At 42.8% G+C, this 27,865-nt stretch overlaps 1 protein-coding gene across 2 annotated transcripts in view; it reads right to left on the bottom strand.

Annotated features, from left to right (window-relative positions):
- pex1 (peroxisomal biogenesis factor 1) overlaps positions 1–27,865 on the bottom strand; it is a 73,597-nt gene that overhangs the window by 21,185 nt on the left and 24,547 nt on the right. For both annotated transcript variants that reach the window (XM_052016050.1, XM_052016051.1), the window contains exons 10-19: positions 23,773–23,905; positions 22,489–22,585; positions 14,940–15,110; positions 12,029–12,183; positions 9,929–10,115; positions 7,774–7,940; positions 5,364–5,498; positions 3,480–3,544; positions 902–1,044; positions 9–112 (exon numbers count right to left, since the gene is read on the bottom strand). In XM_052016050.1, coding sequence (XP_051872010.1) covers positions 9–112; positions 902–1,044; positions 3,480–3,544; positions 5,364–5,498; positions 7,774–7,940; positions 9,929–10,115; positions 12,029–12,183; positions 14,940–15,110; positions 22,489–22,585; positions 23,773–23,905 — 1,357 coding nt within the window. The remainder of the gene's footprint in view (positions 1–8; positions 113–901; positions 1,045–3,479; positions 3,545–5,363; positions 5,499–7,773; positions 7,941–9,928; positions 10,116–12,028; positions 12,184–14,939; positions 15,111–22,488; positions 22,586–23,772; positions 23,906–27,865) is intronic.

Below are 27,865 nucleotides of genomic sequence, written 5' to 3'. Positions count from 1 at the left end.
TTCAGTACCTGATCAGGAAGCGGGCAGTACACAGATTTATCGAGACGACCTGGCCTCAACAAAGCAGGATCAATCAAGTCTGGACGACTTGTGGCAGCCAAAACATAGACTCCTGTAGACAACATTGTAGATGATTATTATATTAACCAATGAAAGCAGAAAACACTCAGTCAAAAATTCCCAGTTTGAGAACTTCACTTTTTCAAGGAAATAAAAGACACTTCAGCGTGAGTCACCGAATGACTAGTGGTGATCTTTCAATTTGATTTGACTTCAGTTGATACATATTTAGGCCAACAGCTACATCCAACAAACTATGTAGAAAAGCCCTGTTTCCTAATAAAGAACTTGCACACAAAATATTTTTCCACAGCTTTAGTCATCTGAAACTTCCTTTCAGACATCCTAAGTACTTCTACAGAAAAGTCATTGTTGTAAGGTAAAAATGCAGCTGCCAATGTAAACTTGAAGCAAGGTAGGAGATGTGCAAATGACCAGAGAATCTGTTTTAGTGATGTTGTTTTGAGGGGTAAATATAGCCCAGGACTCCAAATGTTGCCCTGGGATTGTTTGAGGGATATCTATCAATGCAGCCTTAGGTTAAGACACAAGTGCTAACCCAACTTCTGTACTCAAGTCAATGATGTGGGCTGACTCCAAGGTTATAGAACTACTGAGAGGCAGCCACTGAGAATTTGCTTCAATCACCAGCACTAACATGCATTCCACTACCTTACAACCACTGGTGGGACAGGGGGTGGGAAGCGATATTCCTCTAAATCTAAGCTTTATTCCCTCCTATTGCTTTGACTCTACTGCAGGAATTGCAGTCTTGGTCTCTCCTTTAAGATATCTCACTAATTTTAAGCATTTCTGTCAATTACACCAAAAATTGCAATACCTTGCAAGCCTTCTACACCATCCAATTGTGTGAGCAGTTGGTTAACGACTCTATCAGTCACCCCAGTGTTGTCATGGCCCCGGCGAGGTGCAATGGAATCAAACTCATCGAAGAAAAGAATGCAAGGTTTGGCTGCCTCTGCCCTGAAGATCAAAATGAAGAATTCTGTTACTTTTTTCAGAATCCAGTTTTTTTTAAAAACCAGCTGAAACAACTTGTGTGTTTAATCTGCTTCTGGGAATTTAACATTCATACAAGTGACAATATATTTTAACCATAGAACAATACAGCACAATACAGGTCCTTCAGCCCACCACGTTGTGCCAACCTTCAAACCACACCTAAGACTATCTAACCCCTTCCTCCCACATATCCCTCTGTCTTAAATTCCTCCATATGCTTATCTAACAATCTCTTGAACTTGACCAACGTATCAGCCTCCACCACCACCCCAGGCAGCGCATTCCATGCACCAACCACTCTCAGGGTGAAAAACCTCCCTCTGACGTCTCCCTTGAACTTCCCACCCATTACAAGAGGGCATGGCTTTAAGGTATTGAGCATTGGTGCCCTGGGAAAGAGGCGCTGGCTGTTCACTCTATCTATTCCTCTTAATATTTTGTATACCTCTATCATGTCTCCCCTCATCCTCCTCCTCTCCAAAGAGTAAAGCCCTAGCTCCTTTAGTCTCTCCTCATAATCCATACTCTCTAATCCAGGCAGCATCCTGGTAAATCTCCTCTGCACCCTCTCCAACGCCTCCACATCCTTCCTATAATGAGGCGACCAGAACTGAACACAGTACTCTAAGTGTGGTCTAACCAGAGTTATTTTGATAAACATGAAGCAGAAGAAATAACATACTTAGGAAACTCCATCAGTCCACTACACCAAAGATCAAAGTCAAGTTTATTGTCACCTGCACAAGTACGTGTATGCACAGGTGCAATGAAACACTTGCTTGCAGCAGCAGCAGCAGTGTGCCATTTCCAAATGTGATCACATCGATGAACTACTAGGTGCTTCTGGCGGGATTGGAAAGCTGCTGCATCAGAGCAAAATCAGGTCATCACTACCACTGAAGGTCGGATTCCAACGAAGTCAAGTTTTTTGGGGAACTCTGGATTCAGAATTGGCTTGCCCATAGAAGACAGTGGTCGATGGGTCTCATTCTGCTCGGAGGTCCATGACTAGTGGTGTTCCACAGGGATCTGTACTGGGACCGCTGCTGTTTGTGATATGTATAAATGACTGGATAAAACATGGACGGGTGGGTTAGTAAGCTCATGGACGATACAAAGATTGTGTTGTGGAGAGTGTAGAAGACTGCCGAAGGGGATGCAGATCATTGGGATATAGATCAGTTGTAGATATGGGCGGAGAAATGGCAGATGGAGTTTAACCTGGCCAAATGTGAGGTGCTGCACTTTGGGAGGTCACATATAAAGACACAGTACACTGTTAATGGCAGGACCCTTAATAATGTCGACGTGCAGAGGGATCTTGGGGTCCAAGTCCATAGCTCCCTGAAAGTGGCTGCACAGGTTGATAGGGTGGTAAAAGCGGCGTATGGCATGCTTGCCTTCATTAGTTAAGGCATTGAATTCAGGAGTCAGGAAGTTACATTACAGCTTTATTAAAACTCTGGTTCAGCCGCACTGCATTCAGTTCTAGTTGTCCCATTATAGGAAGGATGTGGAGGCTTGAGAGGGTACAGACGAGGTTCACCAGGATGCTGCCTGGATTAGAGGGCATTTGCTACAAGGAGCGGTTGGACACACTTGGGATGTTCTCTCTGGGGCAGTGGTGGCTGAGGGAAGATCTGATGTTTATAAAGATTATGAGAGGCATAGATAGACAACTGGTATCTTTTCCCCAGGGTCAAAATGTCTAATACTAGAGGGCATGCATTTACGGCGGGAGGGGGCAAGTTCAAAGGAGATGTGTGGGTAAGTTTCTTTTAATTTATCTATTTATTTACTTACAGAGCGGTGGGTGCCTGGAATGCGCTGCCAGGGATGGTAGGTGGAGGCAAATACGAGAGAGACATTTACGAGGCTCTCAGATAGTCACACGAATGTGCAGAGAATGGAGGGATATGAACATTGTGCAGGCAGAAGGGATTAGTTTAGTTAGGCATTTAATTACTAGTTTAATTAGTTTGGCACAACATCGTGGGCCGAAGGGCCTGTTCCTATGTAACAGAAACCCAGCTCCGACTTCCTATACCTCTAATTCCTGACTTAGTCCAAACAAGTCCCCTTGATACACTTGGTTTCAGTTCTGGTCTCTGCTGCCAAATTTGCACGACAGCGAACTCCATGCCATGGTTTGCAGACTCTCTTAGCAAATATTTTACTCTCAGCACACGCAGAGAATTCTCTGTATTAAAGGAAAAACTCGAACCATGATACGGAGGTTAAAAGCAACTCCATGAACCTAACTGTTACAACAATCGATGTTCTCTCCCTAGTTTGCTGTAGCCATCGGACCAGTGAAGCATTAAATACAGCATTAGTAGTTATTATTGCAAAGCACAAACTGAATTAATCAACATACATGGACAATTACAACGTACCTACTGAAAACATCACGAACTGCCTGTTCGCTTGCACCAATATATTTGCTCAGCAGCTCAGGGCCCTGCAGGAAAAGGATGAAGTCTGTGGAATTATATAAATTTAGTGATTAATTTATAGTCTTTACCCCCAATGTAACAACTCTTCCATTTAAGAGGAATGATTGTTCCCTAACTCTTATTCTGCTCAGTTTTATAAGCGAGTGATCCAGGTGTCACTTTCTCTACCCCCAGGATGGAGGAGTTCTAAGCTAACGATATCGAACACATACATGAACACAAAGGAAACAATATCAGGAATTTCAACAACTCAGGGGGGCAGTTCAGATCAGTATGCTTATTGTCTGTTATTTTTAGCATGCAGCTTTGGGGTTATGAAGGATTATTAATGACAACAATGTCAGAAAAAGCCAGCAGACTAAGGGAGAAAGTTAACTTGGGCAGTAACATATCCAGTTCAGTGTTACCCTTGGCTCAATGGTTATGACTCAAGTCCATTCCAGACCTCACCCACCCCAGACATTCTCTCTTCTCCCACCTCCCATCAGGCAGAAGATAACAAAGCCCCTGAAAGCACCTACCGCCAGGCTCAAGAACAGCTCTATCCCACTGTTGTAAGACTATTGAATGGTCTCCTAGTACAATAAAATGGACTGTTAACCTCATAATCTACCTCATTATGGCCTTGCACCTTATTGTCTGCCTGCACTGTACTTTCTCTGTAACACTTTATTCTGCATTCTGTTATTGTTTTACCTTGTACTACCTCACACTGTGTGATGAATTGACCTGAATGGACGGTATACAAGACAAGTTTTGCTACTGTACCTTGGTTCATGTGACAATAATAAACCAATTTACTTTACCATTCCAAAGCATATAATGTCAGCCAACACTTCAGTGCAGTACTGATGGAACACTGAACAGTTAAGAGATCTGTCTGGTTGATGTTAAACCAAGGCCTTATTTACTCCCTCAGGTGGATCCAACAGATTCCACGACACAACTTGAAGCAGCCCTGGTTAACATTTACAAATCAACCAACCAATATCACAAAATCATCTTATTTCCTTTCTATTTACAAGATCCTCCAGAGTACAAATTAGCTGTGATATTTTCTACAACGTATCAGAAGTATTTCACTGGTTGTAAGTTGTTTTGTAACACCCCAAAGTTTAGGAAGGCTACTAGATAAATAGTGCTTCCTGTAATATCAATGTCTAATATTGGGAACAGATGTTCTCCTACTACAACAAACACACTCCCTCCTGAAAAAATCTTCCACAAAGGAAGTGGAGACTTCCTCCACCAAGAAATCTGTCCCAAGGTTACCCAGTTGTTAAGTCCTAGAAGTGAAACTGAAGGATAGTTTTAAAAGGAGGAAAAAGTATTAGAGAGATGCAAGAGGGTTTAGGAGATAATATTTCATGTTGCAGCTAAAGATAGGGCAAAAAAAAAGAACATACGACTGCTGGAATTGTTAGAATGTAGGTCAGCGAAGGAAGGGATGTACATGAAGGAGGTTATAGAAATATGGAAGGGCAAGACCATTCAGGGATTTAAAGCACTGGGAGGATGTTGTAATCAGTGCCCTGGCAAAGCACAGATAACAGTTTTAACACATCATTTTAAGGCATTCCTCAACCTTTGATTTGTCATTTTGGTACAAAAAAATGAAATGAACATTCAATGATAGATTAAATGTTCTGTTCAATAGAAATCCATTGTTAGAAGAGCAAAAATTATCAACCCAACTGAAGTACTGAAATGGTTTTACAGAATGGAATCGGCAGCGATAAAGTTTATGCAGAAGTACCCATGTGATATAAAATTATTAGCGTAGTACATTCAACATCTCATGGTAGTGTCGGTTATTAAATGTACCTTAATACTAATAAAGTTCATTCCACTCTCCTTGGTGACGACACTGGCTAATAACGTTTTTCCCGTTCCTGGTGCTCCATACAGCAGGATTCCGGATTGCATTCGGATGGGTAGTTTTGCAAACAGCTGCGGATACTGTAAAGATGTATTATTTCAAAGACACCATAATCTTAAAAAGTAAGTTTTATATTTCATTTAAAATTTACTCCCTGCTTTAGGGAAAAAAAAAGACTGCATGTTTGCTAAATTATCTTCTCAACATGATTGAAAAATTTCTTCAAATAAGTGTCTTTGTGAAGCAAGCTGCCTAATCAAGTGAATTGTGCATGGCTGAGATGCATTTCCAAACAGGTGATTCAATGTGCATTGGTCCTGGACCACTAATCTTTCTTAGGATTTTCCCCACGCCTTCAGCTATCATTCAGGTACTTGCCCAACCAATTTTTGCTCCCAATGCTGAACAAGTTCTTATTCTCATCTTCAAACTTTTCTGTACTTCACCCTCCCCATTTCTGTAAACTTCACCAGCTTTTCAAACCTCCATGATCCTCCACTTCTGACTTCCTGGGCAATCCCAACTTTCCTTATCCTGGTATTACCAGCTCCAGCTACAGCTGCCTAGGCCCTGAGCTCTGTAGTCTCTCTAAACCCCGTCACTGTATTTTATCTGCTTTAAGATACACCACAAAACCTATTTTTTTGACCAAACTTTATCACTTGCCATAATTTTTTTAAGAAAATGTTTTGTCTTGATTCCATTCTTTACCACATTAACAGGAGGTAGATGGATGCAAATTGTTGCTGTTCACAAAGCAAATGGAATTTACTGGTCCAGAACTTCTGACTGCATATCAGAATTTATCTGCATTTCTCCAGGGGAATCCCAGATTCCAGCTCTGATGCTGACCTGAATTGTTGTGGCAACTTCAGACAATTGCCTGCCCATGTGCTGCATCAGTGGACTCCTCAGAGTGCCAATGTTTCTCTGATCTCAGGATGGGAAGAACGGCCAAGGGACCTGCTCTGCAGCAAGCACAGCAGGTCCTATTCAAAGTCAGATAAATGGGAGGATATCAGCTCTGGGCAGAAGTTTATTTAATTATTGTCAGTTCCTCTGTTTCTAATTTCTTTTAGCCATTTTCACAGTGTCTGAAATGTAAAAGAAATAGTTATTTTATTTTAAACCACCGTTTGTTTTTGAAAGGCAGGTCACCAGTATTCCAAGCATGTTTGTGAATGTCACAAACATTCATTTGCCCCAGGTGCACTCATAGGTAGGTAGTGGGTATGAGGCAAGGTCTCTCTGTAAGAACAGCCATTAACCTGCCCTGAGGCAACTCATTCCCTGCATTCCACCATGCCCAAGTGCTGGAAGCAGAGTTCTCAGTGGCACATTGCATCTGCGGCCACACTGGTATAAAAAGGTGGCCAATGATTTGGGGCAAAGACCTGTTTCAGTATCTTCTTCACTCTGCTTTTAGTTGTACATGTGTTTTTATTCTAGTTACTCTTCTGTCACTTGGATATTCTATTTTTTTAATTATTTAAATTCAGAAGTCCTATTATTCAAGTTTAAAATATACCTTTTAATGAGTTACCAATGGAAATATTATAATGAAGTTAATAATGATAAAATTTAGATTAAAAAATTGAAAATACTTTTGAATGTTCTTTATTTTTAAGCTCCATATATTCAAAATTAATTAAACTCATTTGAGTAAAAGGATGGAAAAACACACTAGAAAAGGAAACAAATTTTAATGTTGTTATTGGACAGTACTGTATCATAACCCATCAATTCTATTGCTAAATCCCTCAAATCTCTCCCAATCATCTGATCAGTCTTCTCATTCAGGTATCATTTTGCTATCACTCTTGTGCTCACGGTCCTAAAAAAAGGGTCTGGTCTAACAACACATCAAAATAAACCATCACATTCAAATCTTTTCACCGCCGTGCCTTTCTCTTAGCTGTGTGACCCAACAACCCTCAGTGACTAGGTTCCATTCAACTTGTCTGCATCCAAATTCTCTTTATTCCACTATTAGTGAAGATACCATCAGCTGTTGACCCTTTGGCCTTTGGAATTTCCACTCACACATCTGTGTCCCCATTTTCTCTCTCTGACACTGGTATGTGTTTCTATCTGGTGTAGGTTTTTTTTTGAGGTCCAGAAAGCAACATTAATTGACAAGCACTTCAAATAAAATTAAAGCAATGAGGTTCTTGGCTTCCGACATTTCCATGAAATTCATCAAGGCATTTAGAAATTTTCCAATCCATGGGCACTTTCCAACTGCACATAAACAAATGGGAATCTCTCTCGTTCTGGTAAAGACTCAAATATGAAAATTCATACGTAATCTCAGGTTTTACTGAAGACCGGACATCAGTATTATTGGACGTATACCTTGACAGATAATTGAATGGTATCTTTAAGGATTTCCTTGACTTCATGCAGACCTCCAATTTGGTCCCAGCCCAAATCTTTGGGTTTGTGAAGGTTAGCATTTCTTAGAGAAGTTGGTACAAATCCATCAAGGGCATGCAGAAAGTTCAACGTTGTCAAATGTACTTCTGCAAATAAAAACATTGCAAAAATACTTGCTTTAGTATTTCAGTAGTCAAATATACAATAGTTTGTCTTTAATTTGGCAAATAGTATACAAGCTGGATTATAGATGCTTATATTGGATTAAAACTGCTTATTTCTGTCTTCAGACAATTAATGGGGAAGAATTAGCTTTCATCATGCAGTTCATTTCCTATTAAATTACAGATATAACATTTACCGAACAGAAATATCAATCATTTTGCATTTCTAGAATAAATTTACCTTAACAATATACATCTCCCAGTTCAATCCAATTAGAACCATTCCTGAAGAACCACATTATCCGTATTGAGTACTGGAAGCCAGGTTTAAATAGATTTATGACACATCCAGGGTCACTTGCACACTCAAAATTCTTTGTCATAATATCGACAGTAGGCAGGTTTTTGGAGAGGGGTTGGGAAAGTACCAGTTTTCAGATAACTTTTTTTCACCCCTCCCTCTTCCATTCCAAACATCTCATAACTACGTGAGACGAGGGGAAGGGTGTTAATCTCAAGGGCTACGCTTCCATTTGACAAACTGAGGATCCTACATGTTTTCTTTTTGAAGAAAAAGCCTAATCTTGTCCTGCCACCCTCAAAAATTCTGTATGTCCACCTGAGATTTCACTTCACACACACAGTATGCATATTTCAATCAATTTGTAATTAATTTAAAGAGAATCTAAACACTGTACAGGACATAACAGCCCACTTGATAGGCACCCCATCCATAACCACTCACTCACCCCACCACTGACACACAGTAGTAGCAGTTTGTAGTGTCCACAGGATGCACTGCAGCAACTCACCAAGAGTCCTTAGACAGCACCTTCCAAACCCACCACCTCTACCAGCCAGAAGGACAAGGGCAACAAAAACATGGGAACACCACCCCCTGGAAGTTGCCCTCTAAGCCACACACTATCCTGACTTGAAAATATGTTGCTGTTCCTTCACCACCACCTTCTCAAGGGCAGCTAGGGCTGGGCAATTAAATGCTGGCTCAGTCTGCGAAGTCCATACCCTTTGAGCAAGTACAAAATAAAAGGATCCTATATTCGGTGAAGCCAGGGAACAAAGAAGGAAAAGAGGAAAAAGCTGGGGGTGGGAAAAAAATAGCGAAAAGGATTACAGTTTTCATTAAAAAGCGAGATATGAACTTGATAATCAAAGAATTCACATCCAAAGATAAGGCTCTGTAAACAGGAAATGCACATGTAATTTTTGGAAAATTCAGTGGCTTTAAATACAAGTTGTGTGGAGTATATATGTTCTTTGTGACATTCCCCTAGGACTCCAGTTTCTTCCCACATACAAAAGACATGCTGGTTGTTAGGATAAGTGACTACTGTAAACTGGTGTTAGTATGTGTGGGTAGGTGCATGGGATGTGAATCAGTGAGGTGTTAATGGGATGCAAGAAAGAATAGTTTGCAAGGAAATAAGCAACGGGGAAAATCAGACTGATCTGGAAACCTGTGTGACTATGGGCTGAATGGCCTTCTCTGTCGTAGGGTAATACAGCAGTCAGCGTTCAATGACAACAAAAGACATGAAAAAGTGAAGGGATCAGAAAATTTTGTCTGCAGTCACTAGAAATTATTTCTTCTCTATATAAAAGGTAGCCTAAAAAGAACAGTTTAATTTCAAATATTAGTATTACACAAGAACTGGTACAGCATTTCCATTTAACAACCTACTGTTACTTTGAGCAACAAGCAATCTGCTGGAGGACAGCAGGTCGACAAACATCTGTTTGGGGGGGTCAACGAATTGTCAACGTTTCAGCTCGAAAGCCTGTCCGACTCCTGATGTAGGGTTTTGACCCAAAATGTTAACAATTCCTTTCCCCTCACAGATGCTACTCAATGCAGGGTTCCGCCAGCAGATTTGTTTGTTGTTCCAGATTCCAGTATCTGCAGTCTTGTGTCTCTCTGCTGTTATCTGGATGCCAGTTTACAGACATACCTTGTTCTTTGTTTTTGCCAGTTAATAAATGTGAGTGCAGAGCTCGCTCCGTCAGCATGACAACATCTCTTGCTACAAAGCCTTCAGTAGCTTTAGCCAGTTTTTGAAAGTCAATGCTCTGTAACGTCTTCAATGAAATAATAGTCTTATTTTGAATTACAGAGGTCAATAGTTGTACTCTGTGATCCTAGAAATCAAAAAATATATTCATTTAACGTGTACGTCTCCAAGTACTAATTTTAATCTTGATTTATTAGGTGAACTATCTTAGGGTACTTTTCATGAAATTTCTTATTCCAAACCATCAATTTCCAAAAAAAATAATGAAAAAGCCACAAGCACGCTATTTTTAATTTAAACAATCACATACCACTACCATAAAAAGACAAACCAGAGATATTTCCTTTTTGGCTTCCACTTCCTTCCAAACTCCAGGGGCAGTTTACAAGAGGCTACAAGAGAATGATTTAGCGTCATGGTTCCCAGGCATGGTATCAGGTTGTAACCGTTCCTGGCCAGCGATTTTAATTCCATAACGTGGGGCCAATTTGTTGCATTCACCACCCCCCCAAACCAGTAAATAAACCTGTTTTCATCATCTTAAATGGAATGGAAACCAAATGCCTATACCCCTCTTTCAACTTGGTTAGTCTTAAAATGAGTACATTCTACAAGTTCCATGTATTCTCACCATTAGAGACAACATGCACCCTGTTATGGAAAGAGGAACCCAAAGTAGTAAAAATCAAAATACTTCATGCTTTATAGTACCTTTAAAAGACGTTGTTATCTTAATTCTTGGTGCCAAGCCTTGTACTATAGCAAAATGTTCATGAACGGCACACTGGACAGTACTGAATCTGGTCCACTGCCTGAAAATGCTGGCTACATCCACCCGTCTGCATTGAACCGATCCTCCCTCCTGAAGAATTCTCCCACAAAGCAGGGCAGGCTGCCAACAACAACTAGCCCTCTAGGCCTCGCCCTCAACAACCCCAATGGCTTTTTAACAGCTCTCTGTTATCAATGTCCTTTGAACTACTTTTATGACTGGTACTCAGAGACGTTTTAAAAAGTTCAAATAGGTTTAATTATAACACTTCAAAAACAAAATTATACACTTAATTAAAAACACATTAATGTTCTAGAAATTCATTAACAATATGAAGGTAAAGTTAGAACGTAGAACACTACAGCACAGTATGGGCCCTTCGGCCCACAATGTTGTGCTGACCTATATAAACCTACTCCACGCTCAATCTAACCCTTCCCTCCTACACAGCCCATAACCCTCCATTTTTCTTACTTTCATGTGCCTAAGAGTCTTTTAAATGTCCCTATTGTATCAGCCTCTACCACCACCCCCGGCAGTGCGTTCCAGGCACCCACCACCCTATATAAAAAAAAACACTATTTCTGACATCTCCCTGAACATTCCCCCTCTGACCTTAAATGGACGTCCTCTGGTATTGGCCATTGCTGCCCTGGGGAAAAGGTGCTGGCTGTCCACTCTGTCTATGCCCCTCAATTTTAATACACCTCTATCAAGTCACCTCTCAGCCTCCGTCGCTCCAAAGAGAAAAGCCCTAGCTCACTCAGCCTTTCCTCATCAGACATGTTCTCTAATCCAGGCAGCATCCTGGTAAATCTCCTCTGCACCCTCTCTAAACCTTCCACATCTTTCCTACACGGAGTTAAACAATGAAAAATAAATAAATCACCGACCTGCACTTACCATTTTACTCAGGGGTTGCATAAATAAGTCACCGACCTGCACTTACCATTTTACTCAGGGGTTGCACAACTTACATCAGCTCAGTGCAATAACATTTCAATGTGGGGTTCAACAGTGAGCGCAGAGGTCAGGCTTTGCAGCATTCAACATACAGCCCATCGGATTCTTGGCACCAAGACTTAAATGAATAACATTGATTTCAATGTGCAGAAATCCAAGAAGCTGACCAGCGAGAGGCAGACAGCCAACATTTCTCTAAAGAACTGCCAGCTGTAGGTGAGCATGGTCCGCTCCACCATTACAATATACAATTCTGGGAACCACGTAGGGAGATTTGGTGTCAAGTATTTGTTAAATTGGTTTACCTGGTCTGGAAGTGGAATATTCTGAATACACTGAAATAGGTGAGATCCTTCAGCAGAAACTAGGGAGGGATGCAGGGAATGCTCAGAAATGCTTGTGACCATCAGTGCAATGACAGTCCCGTGTGAAACTGCTTCAGCAACCAAATACTTCAAGACTGGAACAAAAACAGATTATACAGATCTCCACATTAGCAACACAATTCAAACCACAGCAAATCTGTTCAAGCTATTTCTGCATTGCTAAAGAAACCATTCTCGAATCAAAGCAGTGTGATACAGCTGAGCACACCACAGGCACAGGAAAATCCAGAAGTTCCAGCAACGACAAGCTGCTCACCCTCGTCACTGATTGTCAGCGCAGGTACAAGCCTTTTGCAGATCCACTGGTGTTCTCTTACCATGTAAATAAGATCCAATCCTAAACGATCAGGTCTTGTATAGTGGAGAGGAACCGCATAGCAAGATATGTGCCATGCTGTCCAGTGGAAGGGCTGAACAAGCCCTACCCACAAAACAACTGAAAATTACAGTAACACTCTCCTGGCTTAGCTAGCTTTCAAACCTGTCAAATTGTAGAAATCTCTCTAAATAGCCCTCATATTGAACAGTAACTGGAATATAATGCAGAAAAATTGAGAGGCCATCCACTCAGTAGAAAATAGAAAGATGGAATATCTCTTTAAAATCGTCGTGGCTATTCCAAGGTCGAGGATGATGGTCTTCGTTCCGATGATCTATTTATGGGCTCTCAAATGGCTTATGAGCCCAATCTTGGCTCTGAAAGTTCTTCTGCATTCAGGACAGGTAGTTCCAGATGGCAGGTCGGGCTTTGGTTCTTGCTGCCTCTCTTTCCATTTTCTTCTCTTTTCCTCTAATTCTGCACATCTGTTGGCTTCGAAAGTTGCTGTTCCTTCTTGTATGATGGCTTGCCAGAGTTTTCCATCCTTGGCATTGGTTTCCCAATTGTTGATGTCGATGTTACATTTCTTCATTTTGGCTTTTAAGACGTTTTTGAATCTCTTCTGTTGTCCGCCTCTTTTACGTTTGCCTACTTTAAGCTGGGAGTAGAACGTCTTTAAAATGGTGAGAGATCGAAAGATATTGGCGTTCAGAGAGACATGGGAGTCCTCGTGCACAAATCACTTATAGTAAAAGTGAAGGTTCAGCAAGCAATCAGCAAGGGAAATGTATGTTTTGCAAGAGGATTCAAGTACAGTTACATCTGGAATATTTTGTCTGATTTTCCTACGAAAGGAAGGATAGAATAGTGACGGAGGGCTCACCAGATCGATTTGTGGGATGGTGGGTTTATCATAAGGAGAAGTTAAGCAGACTGCACTAATAACCTTGAGATCACCATGCAAGATTAAAGCACCTGACAGGTTAGCTGGTGTTGATGCTTCTCATCATGGCTGGCATACGTGAAATCGGGATCACAATCTTAAAATAAGCAGTTGGCCATTCAAGTCGGAGTTGAGAAGAAATTCCTTCAACCAAAGAGTAGGATATCTTTGGAATTCAAGAGGGCTGCGGGGGCTTAGTCACTGAGTATATCAAGGCAGAGATTAATTGATATTAAACCATAGAACCATACAGCACAAAACAGGCCCTTCGGCCCACCACGTTGTGCCGTCCATCAAACCACCCTCACTCTACCTAACCCCTTCCTCCCGCATATCCCCCCATCCCACACTCCTCCATATGCCTATCCAACAAGCTCTTGAACCTGTCCAATGTATCTGCCTCCACCACCACCCCAGGCAGTGCATTCCATGCACCAACCACTCTCTCGGTGAAAAACCTCCCCCTGACATCTCCCCTGAACCTCCCACCCATAACCTTAAAGCCATGCCCTCTCGTCTTGAGCATTGGTGCCCTGGGAAGGAGGCGCTGACTGTCTACTCTATCTATTCCTCTCAGTATTTTAGATACCTCTATCATGTCTCCTCTCATCCTCCTCCTTTCCAGTGAATAAAGCCCGAGCACCTTAAGCCTCTCCTCATATTCAATACTCTCTAATCCAGGCAGCATCCTGGTAAATCTCCTCTGCACCCTCTTCAACGCCTCCACATCCTTCCTATAATGAGGCAACCAGAACTGAACACAGTACTCTAAGTGTGGCCTAACTAGAGTTTTGTAAAGCTGCATCATCACCTCACGGCTCTTAAACTCAATCCCGCAACATATCAGCATATTCCTGAAAGGTGACAAAGGCATAAAGGGCCAACTGGCCCACTTCTGCTTCTATTTCTTATGTTTAATATCCAAAAACTTAAAAATTGATCAACAATTACAATTGTGTCTTTTAAGTAAGCTCTGTTAATTTAAATAAAGTGTAATTGCCCAGTATATACCTAGGGCTCTTGCAACCGTGCCTCCCTACTGGAATGGATGTTCCTGCAACAGGTCACAGCTGGTGCCAGCCCAACGAGGTGATTCCCCGTTTTCTGAACAAGCCTGCATCACAGCAGAGTTGGGACTGGCCAGGAGTTTGGCAACAGACCTGCAGCATTTCCAAGTGATTTCTGCTCCCAAGAGTTTCCAATTTTCTTAAGCATTGATTTTTCTTTTTGAAGTTTTAAACCAGAAAATAACAAAATCATTCATTTGATATAATGGAGCCATCAACAGAGGGCAAGTAATTTATATGTAAAATACAGTGTCCAAACTCAAACAAGATATTATGGCGAGTTTACAACATTCTATCATCAAGCACTGCAGCACCAATGACCAGTAAATGTAATGGCTTCAAGATAGCAAACATATTTCTGAAATCATTTCACTATGCAATTAAATAAATAATATGAATTGTTGCCAAAGTTATTGGTTTCTAAGTATTCGGGTGCTAGGATCCCATTTCAATGCTGTTGGTCTGTTAGTTGAAAAGCATTAAAAATACCAAAATACTTACTTTGAGAAAGCTGCCTGCTGAGAATAGCCTCTGCACTGTGTTCATGTTCAGAAGCAGAGACACAACCAGCAATATGATCCAAGTCATCCAACAGAACTACAGAAGGCTGTCTCCATGCTGCTTCCATGAAAGCTTCCTCCCATTTCTTACGAATAGTTTCAGCCCTTTTACCTAGATGTCAAAACAAATTAAGGTTTTTGATTACACTCAAACCCAATTCTTCTTATTTTCAGCATAATAGCATACAATAGGATCCAACATTCAATTTCTGTAAGTGTGGATTTGTTAAAGCCATTAGCTGGAAAGACTTAGCTTTTAAAAACATCAACACAAACCTCAAGGCAATCATTTTCCAATTTCATTCAAAACAAAAATAATTTGAAACATACAAAGCAGCCTAAAAGCCATGTTCTTGTGTGCAATTAAATTTAATTTCAATTAGAAAATAATTCAGTTGTAATGGGATGGACGAAAGTCGTCATACACTCATAGTGACTTCCACCCAGTGCACAACTTTCCCAGGCAAACTTCTGCACTTGATATGCTAACACCTGGGGAACCCCAGTGCACGTGGCAGGACACACTTGGATGCCACTTACATGATTTAGTACACAGGACAAAAGCAGGTCTTCAAAAATGTTTATGAACCCTGTTTCATCATTAGCAACTGTGTACCCCACCGAGTCAAACCTCCACAGCTGCCCGACTCAACTGACCGTATCCTACAAGAATACTTTTACAAGGATGTGTGAAATTTTAAATCTTCTAATCATAAAAGGAAATAACAAAAATGGAACACTGAGGAAGGCAGTTCAAATGCTAGGAACTGCAGGCTATAGAAATGTCTGATCTCTGGAAATCCAGTGATAAGGAAATGTCGTTATAGATAGAGGCAGCAATGCAGGAGACTCTTTACCAGTAAGAAATTATTGGCAGATGTCGTCAGAAAAAATTCACAGATCTGAAGGGAAAGCACATTTTTTCTTTGCCATTTAGCCATTTCAGAGTTAAGTTTTAGAATGAGGCAAATCCTGCTGGCTGGAATCACTGGATTTCAGCTGTTGAAACCTCAGCAAGTCCTGGACTTCCATTCGGGTGTGGTCAAAAGCAGAGTCAGAGACATTGATCAACAGATGGCACTGCATCAGCCAACATACTCCACATAGTCAGGGAAACAGATAGGAGGTTCTGTGGCAGTGAGCATGAATCCCGGATGGTATGTTGCCTCCCAGGTGCCAGGGTCCGGGATGTCACTGATCGGGTCCAAAGGATTCTTGAGCGGGAGGGAGAGCAGCCAGAAGTTGTGGTCCATATTGGCACCAACGACATAGGTAGGAAGGGGGATGAGGTCCTGAAGAGTGAGTTCAGGGAGCTAGGCAGAAAATTGAGGAACAGGACCTCAAGGGTAGCAATCTCAGGATTGCTGCCAGTGCCACGTGATAGTGAAGGCAGGAATAGGAGGAGGTGGCAGATAAATGCGTGGCTGAGAAGCTGGTGCAGGAGGGAGGGTTTTAGATTTCTGGATCATTGGGATCTCTTCTCGGGAAGGTGGGACCTGTACAGAGAGGACGGGTTACACCCGAACCAGAAGGGGGCCAATATCCTTGCGGCGAGATTTGCTAGGGTGGTTCGGGAGGGTTTAAACTAGTTTGTGAGGGGGAAGGGAACCGGAGGAGTAGGTCAGAGGAAGAAGGGAATGGGGAAAAGTTAGATCAAACAGGTAGAGAGGCTTTGGGGAAGGAGAAGCAGAATACAGGCTATAAAAGTAGTAAGGTAGATGGATTGAAGTGTGTTTACTTAAATGCAACAAGTGTCAGGAATAAGGGGGATGAACTGAGGGCTTGGATAAGTATGGGGGACTATGATATCGTGGCTATTACTGAGACGTGGCTGACGCCAGGAGAGGAGTGGATATTGAATATTCCTGGTTTTCGGTGTTTTAAGAGGGATAGGGAAGGGGGGAGAAGAGGAGGAGGGGTGGCGATACTGGTCAGGGACACTGTTACGGCTGTGGAAAAGATGGATGTTGTAGAAGGATCATCTCTAGAGTCCGTATGGGTGGAATTAAGGAACAAGAAAGGAGCAGTTACTCTACTAGGAGTATTCTATAGGCCCCCCCCCGGTAGCAGTAGAGATATAGAGGAGCAGATTGGCAGGCAGTGTTTGGAGAGAAGCAAAAATAACAGGGTTGTAATAATGGGAGACTTCAACTTCCCAAATATAGACTGGAACCTGCTTAGTGCCAAAGGTTTAGATGGGACGGAATTTGTTAAGTGTGTCCAGGAGGGATTCCTGATGCAGTTTGTTGACAGGCCGACTAGAGGGAATGCCATGTTAGATCTAGTTTTAGGAAATGAACCGGGACAGGTGAAGGATCTATTGGTGGGTGAGCATTTGGGGGACAGTGACCATTGCTCCATAACCTTTAAAATTGTCATGGACAGGGACAGGTGCAGAGAGGACAAGAGGTTTTTCAATTGGGGAAGGGCGAACTACGAGGCTATAAGGAGAGAACTTGGGAGTGTAAATTGGGATGTCCTTTTTGAAGGAAAATGTACCATGGAGATGTGGTCAATGTTCAGGGATCTTATGCAGGATGTTAGGGATAAATATGTCCCGGTGAGGCAGAGAAGGAATGGCAGGGTGAAGGAACCGTGGGTGACGAGAGAGGTGGAACGACTTGTTAGGGAGAAGAAGGTAGCATACGTGAGGTATAAGCAGCAAGGTTCAGACAGGGCCCATGAGGAATATAGGGTAGCGAGGAAGGAACTTAAGAAAGGGCTGAGGAGAGCTAGAAGGGGACATGAAAAGGCTTTGGCTAGTAGGGTTAAGGAAAATCCCAAGGCCTTTTTCAAGTACGTGAAGGGTAGGATGGCTAGGGTAAAGGTAGGTCCGATTAAGGACAAAGGTGGGAGAATTTGCCTGGAGGTGGCGGAAGTGGGAGAAGTTCTCAATGAGTACTTCTCTTCGGTATTCACCAGGGAGAGGGGTCTTGATGATGCGGAAGGGAGTGCTGGTAGGGGTAATGTTCTCGAGGTTGTAGATGTCAAGAGAGAGGATGTGTTGAAGTTGTTAAATAATATTAAGACAGATAAATCTCTGGGGCCTGACGGGATTTTCCCCAGGCTGCTTCGAGAGGCTAGGGAGGAGATTGTTGAACCGATGGTAAGGATCTTTGAGTCCTCGTTGTCCACGGGGATGGTGCCAGAGGATTGGAGGGTTGCGAATGTTGTCCCCTTGTTCAAAAAAGGTAATAGGGATAGGCCAGGGAATTATAGACCGGTGAGTCTCAAGTCTGTGGTGGGTAAGCTGTTAGAAAGGATTCTTAGGATTTATGAACACCTAGAGAATCATGGACTGATTAGGGGCAGCCAGCATGGCTTTGTGAAGGGAAGATCTTGCCTCACAAGCCTGATAGAGTTCTTTGAGGAGGTGACCAGGAAGATTGATGAGGGCAGTGCGGTGGATGTGGTTTACATGGATTTTAGTAAGGCATTTGATAAAGTTCCTCATGGTAGGCTTCTTCAGAGGCCAAGGGATCCAAGGAAGCTTGGCTGTGTGGATTAGGAATTGGCTTGCATGTAGAAAGCAGAGGGTTGTGGTGGAAGGAGTGCCCTTGGATTGGAAGGCAGTGACTAGTGGTGTCCCGCAGGGATCGGTTCTGGGACCTCTACTTTTTGTGATATTTATAGATGACTTAGATGAGGGGGTGGAGGGCTGGGTTAGTAAGTTTGCGGGCGACACTAAGATAGGCGGTGTTGTGGATAGTGTGGAGGGCTGTCGGAGCTTACAGAGGGATATTGATAGGATGCAGAGCTGGGCTGACAAGTGGCAGATGGAGTTCAATCCGGAGAAGTGTGAGGTGGTACACTTTGGAAGGACAAACTCCAGGGCAGAGTACTGGGTGAATGGCAAGGTACTTGGCAGTGTGGAGGAGCAGAGGGATCTGGGGGGTTCATATTCACAGTTCATTGGAAGTTGCCTCACAGGTGGAAAGAGCAGTTAAGGCGGCCAATGGGATGTTGGCTTTCATAAACTGCGGGATTGAGTTTAAGAGCCGCGAGGTGATGATGCAGCTTTACAAAACTCTAGTTAGGCCACACTTAGAGTACTGTGTTCAGTTCTGGTCACCTCATTATAGGAAGGATGTGGAGGCGTTGGAGAGGGTGCAGAGGAGATTTACCAGGATGCTGCCTGGATTAGAGAGTATTGAATATGAGGAGAGGCTTAAGGTGCTAGGGCTTTATTCACTGGAAAGGAGGAGGATGAGAGGAGACATGATAGAGATATATAAAATACTGAGAGTAGACAGTCAGCGCCTCCTTCCCAGGGCACCAATGCTCAAGACGAGAGGGCATGGCTTTAAGGTTATGGGTGGGAGGTTCAGGGGAGATGTCAGGGGGAGGTTTTTCACCCAGAGAGTGGTTGGTGCATGGAATGCACTGCCTGGGGTGGTGGTGGAGGCAGATACATTGAACAGGTTCAAGAGCTTGTTGGATAGGCATATGGAGGAGTGTGGGATGGGGGGATATGCGGGAGGAAGGGGTTAGATAGTGTGAGGGTGGTTTGATGGACGGCACAACATGGTGGGCCGAAGGGCCTGTTTTGTGCTGTATGGTTCTATGGTTCTATAAAGCTCACGAGGCATGGGATCCACGGAGACTTGGCTGCGTGGATTCAGAATTGGCTTGCCCACAGAAGGCAGAAGGTGGTAGTAGATGGAGCGTATTCTGCCTGGAGGTCGGTGACAGTGTTCTGCAGGGATCTGTTCTGGAACCCCTGCTCTTTGTGATTTTTATAAATGACTTGGACGAGGAAGTGGAGGGATAGGTTAGTCAGTTTGCAGTGACACGAAGGTTGAAGGTGTTGTGGATAGTGTAGAAGGTTGCTTTAGGTTACAACAGGATATAGACATGATGCAGAGTTGGGCTGAGAAGTGGCAGATGGAGTTCAATCCAGAAAGTTGTGAAGTGGTACACTTTGGAAGATCGAACTTGAATGCAGAATACAAGGTTAATAGCAGGATTCTTAGCAGCGTGGAGGGACAGAGGGATCTTAGGGTCCAAGTCCATAAATCCCGTTAAGTTGCCACACAAGTTGATAGGGTGGTTAAGAAGGCATATGGTGTGCTGGCCTTCATTAGTCAGGGTATTGAGTTCAAGAGCCATGAGGTAATGTTGCAGCTCTATAAAACTCTGGTTAGACCACTCTTGGAGTATTGTGTTCGGTTCTGGTCGCCTCATTATAGGAAGGATGTGGAAACTTTAGAGAGGGTGCAGAGGAGATTTACCAGGATGCTGCCTGGATTAGAGAACATGTCTTGAGGAAAGGTTGAGCAAGCTAGGGCTTTTCTCTTTGGAGCGATGCAGGATGAGAGGCGACTTGATAGAGGTGTATAAGATTATGAGGGGCATAGATAGAGTGGACAGGCAGCACCTTTTCCCCAGGGCAGCAATGGCCAAAGCTAGAGGTTATCAGTTTAAGGTCAGAGGAGATGTCAGAGGTAGGTTCTTTACACAGAGAGTGGTGGGTGCCTGGAACGCACTGCCAGGGGTGGTGGAGGCTGATAAAATAGGGACATTTAAAAGGCTCTTAGACAGGCACATGGACGTAAGAAAAATGGAAGGTTATGGGCTGTGTAGGAGGGAAGGGTTAGATTGATCATGGAATAGGTGTTTATATAGGTCGGCACAACATCGTGGGCCGAAGGGCCTGTACTGTTCTATGTTCAATCTTACTGGGTTCACCCTGTGTTACACTGGTGAATCACCTCTCCAACCTTGCACCAGGGAGAAAAAATGGAATGAGATAAAGATGGTTAGAGAGAAGGAATACAGACAAAGGAATGTCAGAAGATGTGAAACGTAGGGCTATAGAATAGAAACAAATACAGATTGGACAATCACTCTGCAGAGCATCTCTGTTCAGTCTACGGGGCAACCCAGAACTCCATTCCCTGCTGTATTAATTCTCCATCCCACTGCCCATTGTATTAACTAAAGAGGGATCAAGGCTAAGCTGGGGATTGGGGGCCTGATAGGAGTATATAAAATAACACAAGGCTTTAGGTAGCATAGAGAGTCAGTGTCCATTTCCCAAATACTAGAGAACATATCTTTAAGGTGACAGGGGGAAAGTTTAAAGGAGATCTATGAAGCAAGTCCTTTTTGTTCCACAGAGCAGTAGGTGCCTGGAACGTGCTGCCAGGGGAGGTGGTGGAGGCAGTTACAAACAGCAATGTTTAAGGGGCATTTAGACAGGCACATGAACCGGCCAGGAATGGAGGGATATGGACCACGTGCAGGCAGATAGGATTAGGTTAGGTTGGCATCATGGTGGGCACAGACATCAGGGGCTGAAGGGCCTGTTCCTGTGCTGTACTGTTCTATGTTCACTCCCTCTGACCGCTTGGCATCCTGCACTATAATGGTGCTCAATGCAAGCTAGAAAAACAGCATCACATCTTCTCTCTGGGTACAGTGCAGACTCCTGAACTCAACATCGAATTGTACCACCTCAGGTACCTCGTTCTGTCTGTCTGTGTTAGAACGGGCTATTTCTGCTGCAAGTCTGCAGTATTGGCTGTCTGCCTCTCTCCTCGAGAACAGCCTGACCTGCACTGCATGTCCTACAGGCCCTGCATTTCACACCTTTTCATGTTCCGTTGTCTATATTCTCTCTCTTGAACTACCACATCATATTGCTTTTGGTCCTTCTTTCTAACTGCTCCCATTAACCCATCGACCGAATGACTTCTACATCTTGACCCCATCACAACCCTGGTCCCAGCCTATCTGAGATACTCCCTTAGTCCTGTCTATCCCTCTCAGTCTTCACTGCAGCCTAAAACTAAGTTGTTTACAGAAGCTGGCTGGCCTGCTGAGGGTCCAGTCTCTTCCGATTTTATTTCAGATTTCCAGCAATTTTTGATTTGACTTGCATGGCACGGGCCTTTTGATTTCAATGGCGACTCTAAGCCCGTGCATTAGGAAGCAAAACTGTAGGCAAATAATTGCTTTCACTAAAATTATTTTCTTTATTTTAATGGTTCCAAGTTTTTCCAGATGTTTTAAATTTCTAATGACTTACTGTAATTTTAATGGTTTTTCAATGTTTCTGAATGCAAGACTCAGTTCAAAAACTACTCAAATCAGTGACTGACAGAAGGCAAAGCTCCAAAATGAGACACCTTCCCGCGCACCATAGAATTTCCAGACGGGTATCTTTATCCGGGTGGTTCAGTTACTGAACATGTATTCAAAAGTTTCGAGTATTGATCTGGAGGAACATATTCATATTTAAATTCAAGAGATCAAACAAACCAGGAATTTGACTGCTAGTCTGAGTAGTAGTGACCCTGAAATTACTGACCATGGTGACCCTGAACTTGTCTGGTCCACATCTAACCTACCAATGTGGTTGGCTTTCACTTGCGATCTAAAGTAGCTGATCACAAGTTCAAGGACGAATCGAGACTGAACAAATTACGTTGGCCCTGACATGCAAATCTCAAACAAATAAGGAAGAAATTTTTGCTACTTATTCTTACCTTGCAAAGTTTTACAGTCGATAATCTCCACATGGGCTTCCAGTTTATCTGCTGCTTCTCTGCAGATAGCCTTTGCTAAAGTAGTTTTCCCACTACCCTGAATAAAATTAAATTTCCAAATTACTGAGTGATTGAATAATTCTTTCAAAGCTGTTTACTTGCACATTAACCAAAAGAGTAACCAGCAACTCCATCCTCCTTAAATGTTTTTTGTTTGAAGACACCTTACTTGTCCAACTATTCATCCAGAAGATGTTCCAAAAGCTCATCCAAGTTTAGCCAGTAAGTAGAAACCCCAATGTAAAATTCCTGGATTCAGTGTCCATCTGCCCTGAAGACAGATGTTTTAAAAAAAACAAACCCATGGCCTCTGGCATCACAGTCAATACCAGGTTGTTTGCAACTTGGACCAGTTTTATTCAGAAGCTGAATGAAGCATTTACCATAGAGAGTATACAGTAGGCGAAAGAGAGGATGCACTAAAATGTAAATTGGACAACACAAAATATTTGGCTAAAATAACAAATTGGAAAGCATCCTCATGAGGTCCCAGAAAAAAGTCCAAAACAATAACAAAGTAATCATTGAATCTGAAACCCAGACTTCCTTTCAGTGTGATGTGTATTATAACATCCACCTTCTAACTGCTACAAATGATTGTTGCTGGAGGCAGTTTTAGAATCAAGTCCAATTTGAAAACTATGGACAGGTTCCAGTTGTTAGCAACATCTGAATGGAAAGTTATCTATCTGGAGGCAGGAAATTTACTGAAGCAGGATTTAAAAAGTCTACAGCACTAAAAGACTCCTTATCAAGGAGCTTACTGCAGAACTTAGGACTGACGTTTCAAGTCTTAGGAAGCTTGCTATACAAGTTATGGTCTAGACATCAATGTCAAACTTGGGAGACGCAGAAAGAACAGTTAAAACTCTGGGGCCCTACTCCTGAAGGTTGTAAACTGTTCTTAGATGTTCAAGTTTCATTTGTTCTAACTTTCTTTTTTATTTTTCCTTCCTAATCATTTTCCTACCTCATTTTCTACATCCAATCCCCTCCACCATCTCCTCCATCATTCCTCCCCATTTCTTGTTTATTTTTAAATTTAATAGATAGATGCTTTTCTTGCTTTTCAGGTCATAAAAACTTGAACTGCAGCATCTATTATGTGACAATTATTGCCACAGCAAGTTCCCAGCCATTGCAGTAGCTGAAAAATTAACACGTTTAAGTTAGTGCAAGGGGATTATCATTACTAATTCTACACAAAGAAATGCAAGCGAATACCTTTACTCCTGTAAGTAACAGAGCCCCACTGCGGAGACCTTGTGCAGCAGAGGCAATTTCCCAAGAAAGTGGCTGGCCCAATAGGCTGAGAGAGATGTGCTCAAAGGCTGATGTGGCAAGCTCATGAACTGCACTGCAAAATATTTTTTTTAACATATTATAATACGTGTTTTATAGAAACAAAAGGCCTACAAATATGCACATACAAAGAATTCAATTAAATAATTCTTAGTTCAATATTTTCAATTTTCCCCAAAGTGCTCACTGCAAAAATTCACCCTTTAACTTTGAAAACAAAATGCATCCAATTAAGAATCTGAGCCAGCTTCCATAGCTGGGACACCTTCACACTGATAGATCTTTCCATTTAAAAGATAAGCAAATGATCTACCACAACTGATACATTCAAATCAAGTATTGGTTGACACTCATACTGCAGATAAGTAATGGAACAAAACAGAAGGCTTCCCAGAGGAACAGAAGAACAAAATCTTTCAAAGTGACTAGAAAAGAACTTTATATAGTGGTTAGCATAACACTGTTAAAGCACCAGCGACCCCGGTTCGATTCCGGCCACTGTCTGCAAGGAGTTTGTATATTCTCCGTGTCTGCGTGGGTTTCCTCCGGATGCTCCGGTTTCCTCCCACATTCCAAAGACGCCGAGGTTAGGAAGTTGTGGGCATGCTATGTTGGCGCCGGAAGCACGGCAACACTTGCGGGCTGTCCCCAGAATACTCAACGCAAAAGGTGCATTTCACTGTGTGTTTCGATGTACATATGACTAATAAAGATATCTTATTATATAAATAATCTTGAATATATTCTATGGCAATAGGTAAATAAAAGTACAGCTGAGGTGAACTATTTGAAATATGATTAAGGTCTGCTTTCTGGTATAAATGAAAGCACTTTCACACCAATAGCAGTGTGAAAAAATTAAGATAAGATTTATTTATTAGTCACACGTACATCAAAACACACAGTGAAATGCGGCTTTTTGTGTTACTGAGAACGTGCTGGGGGCAGCCCACAAGTGGACTCTTCCGGCGCCAACATAGCACTCCCACAGCTCCTAACCTTTACATCTTTGGAATATGGGATGAAACAGAAGCACCCGGAGGAAACCCACACAGACACAGAGAGAACGTACAAACTCCTTACAGACAGTGGTGGAATTGAACCCGGGTCGCTGGCGCTGTAATAGCTTTACACTAAATGCTACACTACCGTGTCGCCAGCATCCTGGCCTAAAACTGGCATCCTGTCCTGTGGGTGAATGAAATCACTGATAGAACATAGAACAGTACAGGCCCTTCGGCCCACGATGTTGTGCTAACCTATATAAACCTTATCCACGTTCTACCTTTCCCCCTCTCTACTTCACCTCCCATAACCCTCTATTTTTCTTTCATCCATGTGCCTAAGAGTCTCTTAAACGACCCTATCGTATCAGCCCCTACCAGCGCACCCCCCACCCCCCCAGGCAGTGCGTTCCAGGCACCCACCATTGCGTAAAAAACCTACCTCTGACATCTCCCCTGAACTTTCCTCCTCCATCCACCTTAACGGGTGACCTCTAGTATTGGCTATTACTGCCGTGGGGAAAAGATGCTGGCTGTCCACTGTCTATGCCTCTCATAATATATACCTCTATCAGGTCTCTTCTCATCCTCCATCTCTCCAAGGAGAAAAACCCTAACTTGCTCAGTCTCTCCTCATGAGATGTTCTTCAATCCAGGCAATAGTCTTGTAAATCTCCTCTGCGCCCTCTCCAAAGCTTCCATATCATTCCTAGAATGTGGCGACCAGAACTGAACATAATATTCCAGATGTGGTCTAACCAGGGTCTTAGAGCTGCAACATTACCTCTCTGCTCTTGAACTCGATCCCCTAGCTAACGAAGACCAGCACACCATACACCTTTTAAACCACCCTATCAACTTGCACAACAACGAGGGATCCATGTACTAGAACCCAAAAATCTCTCTGCTCCTCCACATCGCTAAGAATCCTGTCATTAACCAAGTACTCTGCCTTCAAGTTTGATCTTCTAAACTGTACCACTTCACACTTCTCTGGATTGAACTCCATCTGCCAATTCTCTGCCCAGCTCTGCATCCTGTCAATATCCTGTTGCAACCTATGACAACTTTCTGCACTACTACACCACCAACCTTCGTGTCATTTGCAAACTTACAACCCACCCTTCCACTTCTTCATCGAAGTCAGTTGTACTTCCGAATTACACAGATGGTGCAGCTGGGGAAGCACAAAGCTTTTTCTGCCAATCAATCTCTTCATCACAGAAACCAGAAAATATTTAAGGAACTGATGCAAACAATTACAAATGTAGTCAGTGAGCTGCCAGTGTGAAATGTGCTCAATTTGTTAATCTGTAGGGGAAAAAATCAAACGTGAAGGGCTGCTCAACTGGAGTCAGGAATGAAAAAACAGCACTTTGACGCAACAAATATTTGTTTAGCAAATGTAATTTCACAAGCAACGACCATAAACCCATCCTGCAGAGTTCCATTTAGCTTTTGGAATCTGTTTACGTCATCAGTGGAAACAGCCAACCCCTCACCTTTCATCTGTGTTCTTTCAGCAAGCAAGAGATGGTAGTGTTCAGACAGGGAAGATAAATATTACATCAGGGGCCTTAATGGTATCAGGATGTTAAACACCATCCATACACTACAAATTATCCATATAGCCCACCCCCAGATTATGAATGGATTCCATTTTTTTTTATTTACAGATATCCTAAGTCAATTTTGTTCATAAATCAGAAAATACACAAAACCACTCCATATGGTAACCATACCTCCCCAGTATTGTAATGAATGCTGTTCATGAGGGCCAACATGAAGATTTATTGTCTTCCCTGCGTAGTTACAATGGTACCAAATCACAATGTCCCACACTCAATAGGTGGTTTCAATGGGCTTGAAGTATCAATGGATGTTACATTGTAATAGAGTATTATTGCACAAGTATCAATAGAAGTGATTGCTTGTCAGTTTCCAAAGCAACTCTCAAGTGACCTCCTGTGGTGAAACTGACAGCCTATGTTCTTAAAAGACAATGGGTTTACTGCGGGGGGGGGGGGTGGTTTATACATAAACAGGCTGTTTCCGCCCCCCCCTCCCCCAAGACTGGTTCTGGTTTGAACTTCATTTATGGGAACTTGTTCACATGCACGGGTGTCCTCAAGTCAGGCGTTCATAACCTGGAGACGGGCTGTACACACGAGCCTCGTGTTAGTTTCCAATAGGAACTTTATTGCTGAAATGAACAAAAGGCAAAGGAGTAAAAGGAGGGCTTGTGGCCCCTTCAGCTGCTCCAGCATTCAACAAGATCACGGCTGATCATCTGCAAGTTTGCAGATGATACCACCGTAGTGGGCCGTATCTCAAATAATGATGAGTTGGAGTACAGAAGGAGATAGAGAGCTTAGTGATATGGTGTCATGACAACACCTTTCCCTCAATGTCAGCAAAACAGCAAACATTGACTTCTGGAACAGGGGCAGTGCACATGCTCCTGTCTACATCAACGGTGCTGAGGTTGAGAGGGTTGAGACTTCAAGTTCCTAGGAGTGAACGTCACCAATAGCCTGTCCAATCCAAACATGTAGATGCCACAGCCAAGAAAGCTCACTAGCACTTCTACTTCCTCAGGAGGCTAAAGAAATTTGGCATGTCCCCTTTGAGATGCACCAATTTTTAATTGGTGCACCATAGAAAGCATCCTATCTGGATGCACCATGGCTTGGGATGGCAACTGCTCTGCCCGTGATCATAAGGAACCGCAGAGTTGTGGACGCAGCTCAGGACATTACGGAAACATGGACTCTGTCTATACTTCTTGCTGCCTCAGTAAAGCAGCCAACATAATCAAAACCCCACCCACCCCAGACATTCTATCTTCTCACCTATTCCACTGGGCAGAAGATGCAAAAGCCAGAAAGCGAGTACCACAAGGCTCAAGGACAGCTTCTATCCTGCTGTTATAAGACTATTGAATGGTTCCCTAGTACAATAAGATGGACTCTTGACCTCATAACCTACGTCGTTATGACCTTGTACCTTAT

The sequence above is a fragment of the Pristis pectinata genome, chromosome 5 (genome assembly GCF_009764475.1).
Source record: "Pristis pectinata isolate sPriPec2 chromosome 5, sPriPec2.1.pri, whole genome shotgun sequence".
NCBI classification, from domain to species: domain Eukaryota; kingdom Metazoa; phylum Chordata; class Chondrichthyes; order Rhinopristiformes; family Pristidae; genus Pristis; species Pristis pectinata.
Note: the sequence above shows the minus strand (reverse complement) of the source record. Positions and strands in the feature narration are given on the sequence as shown.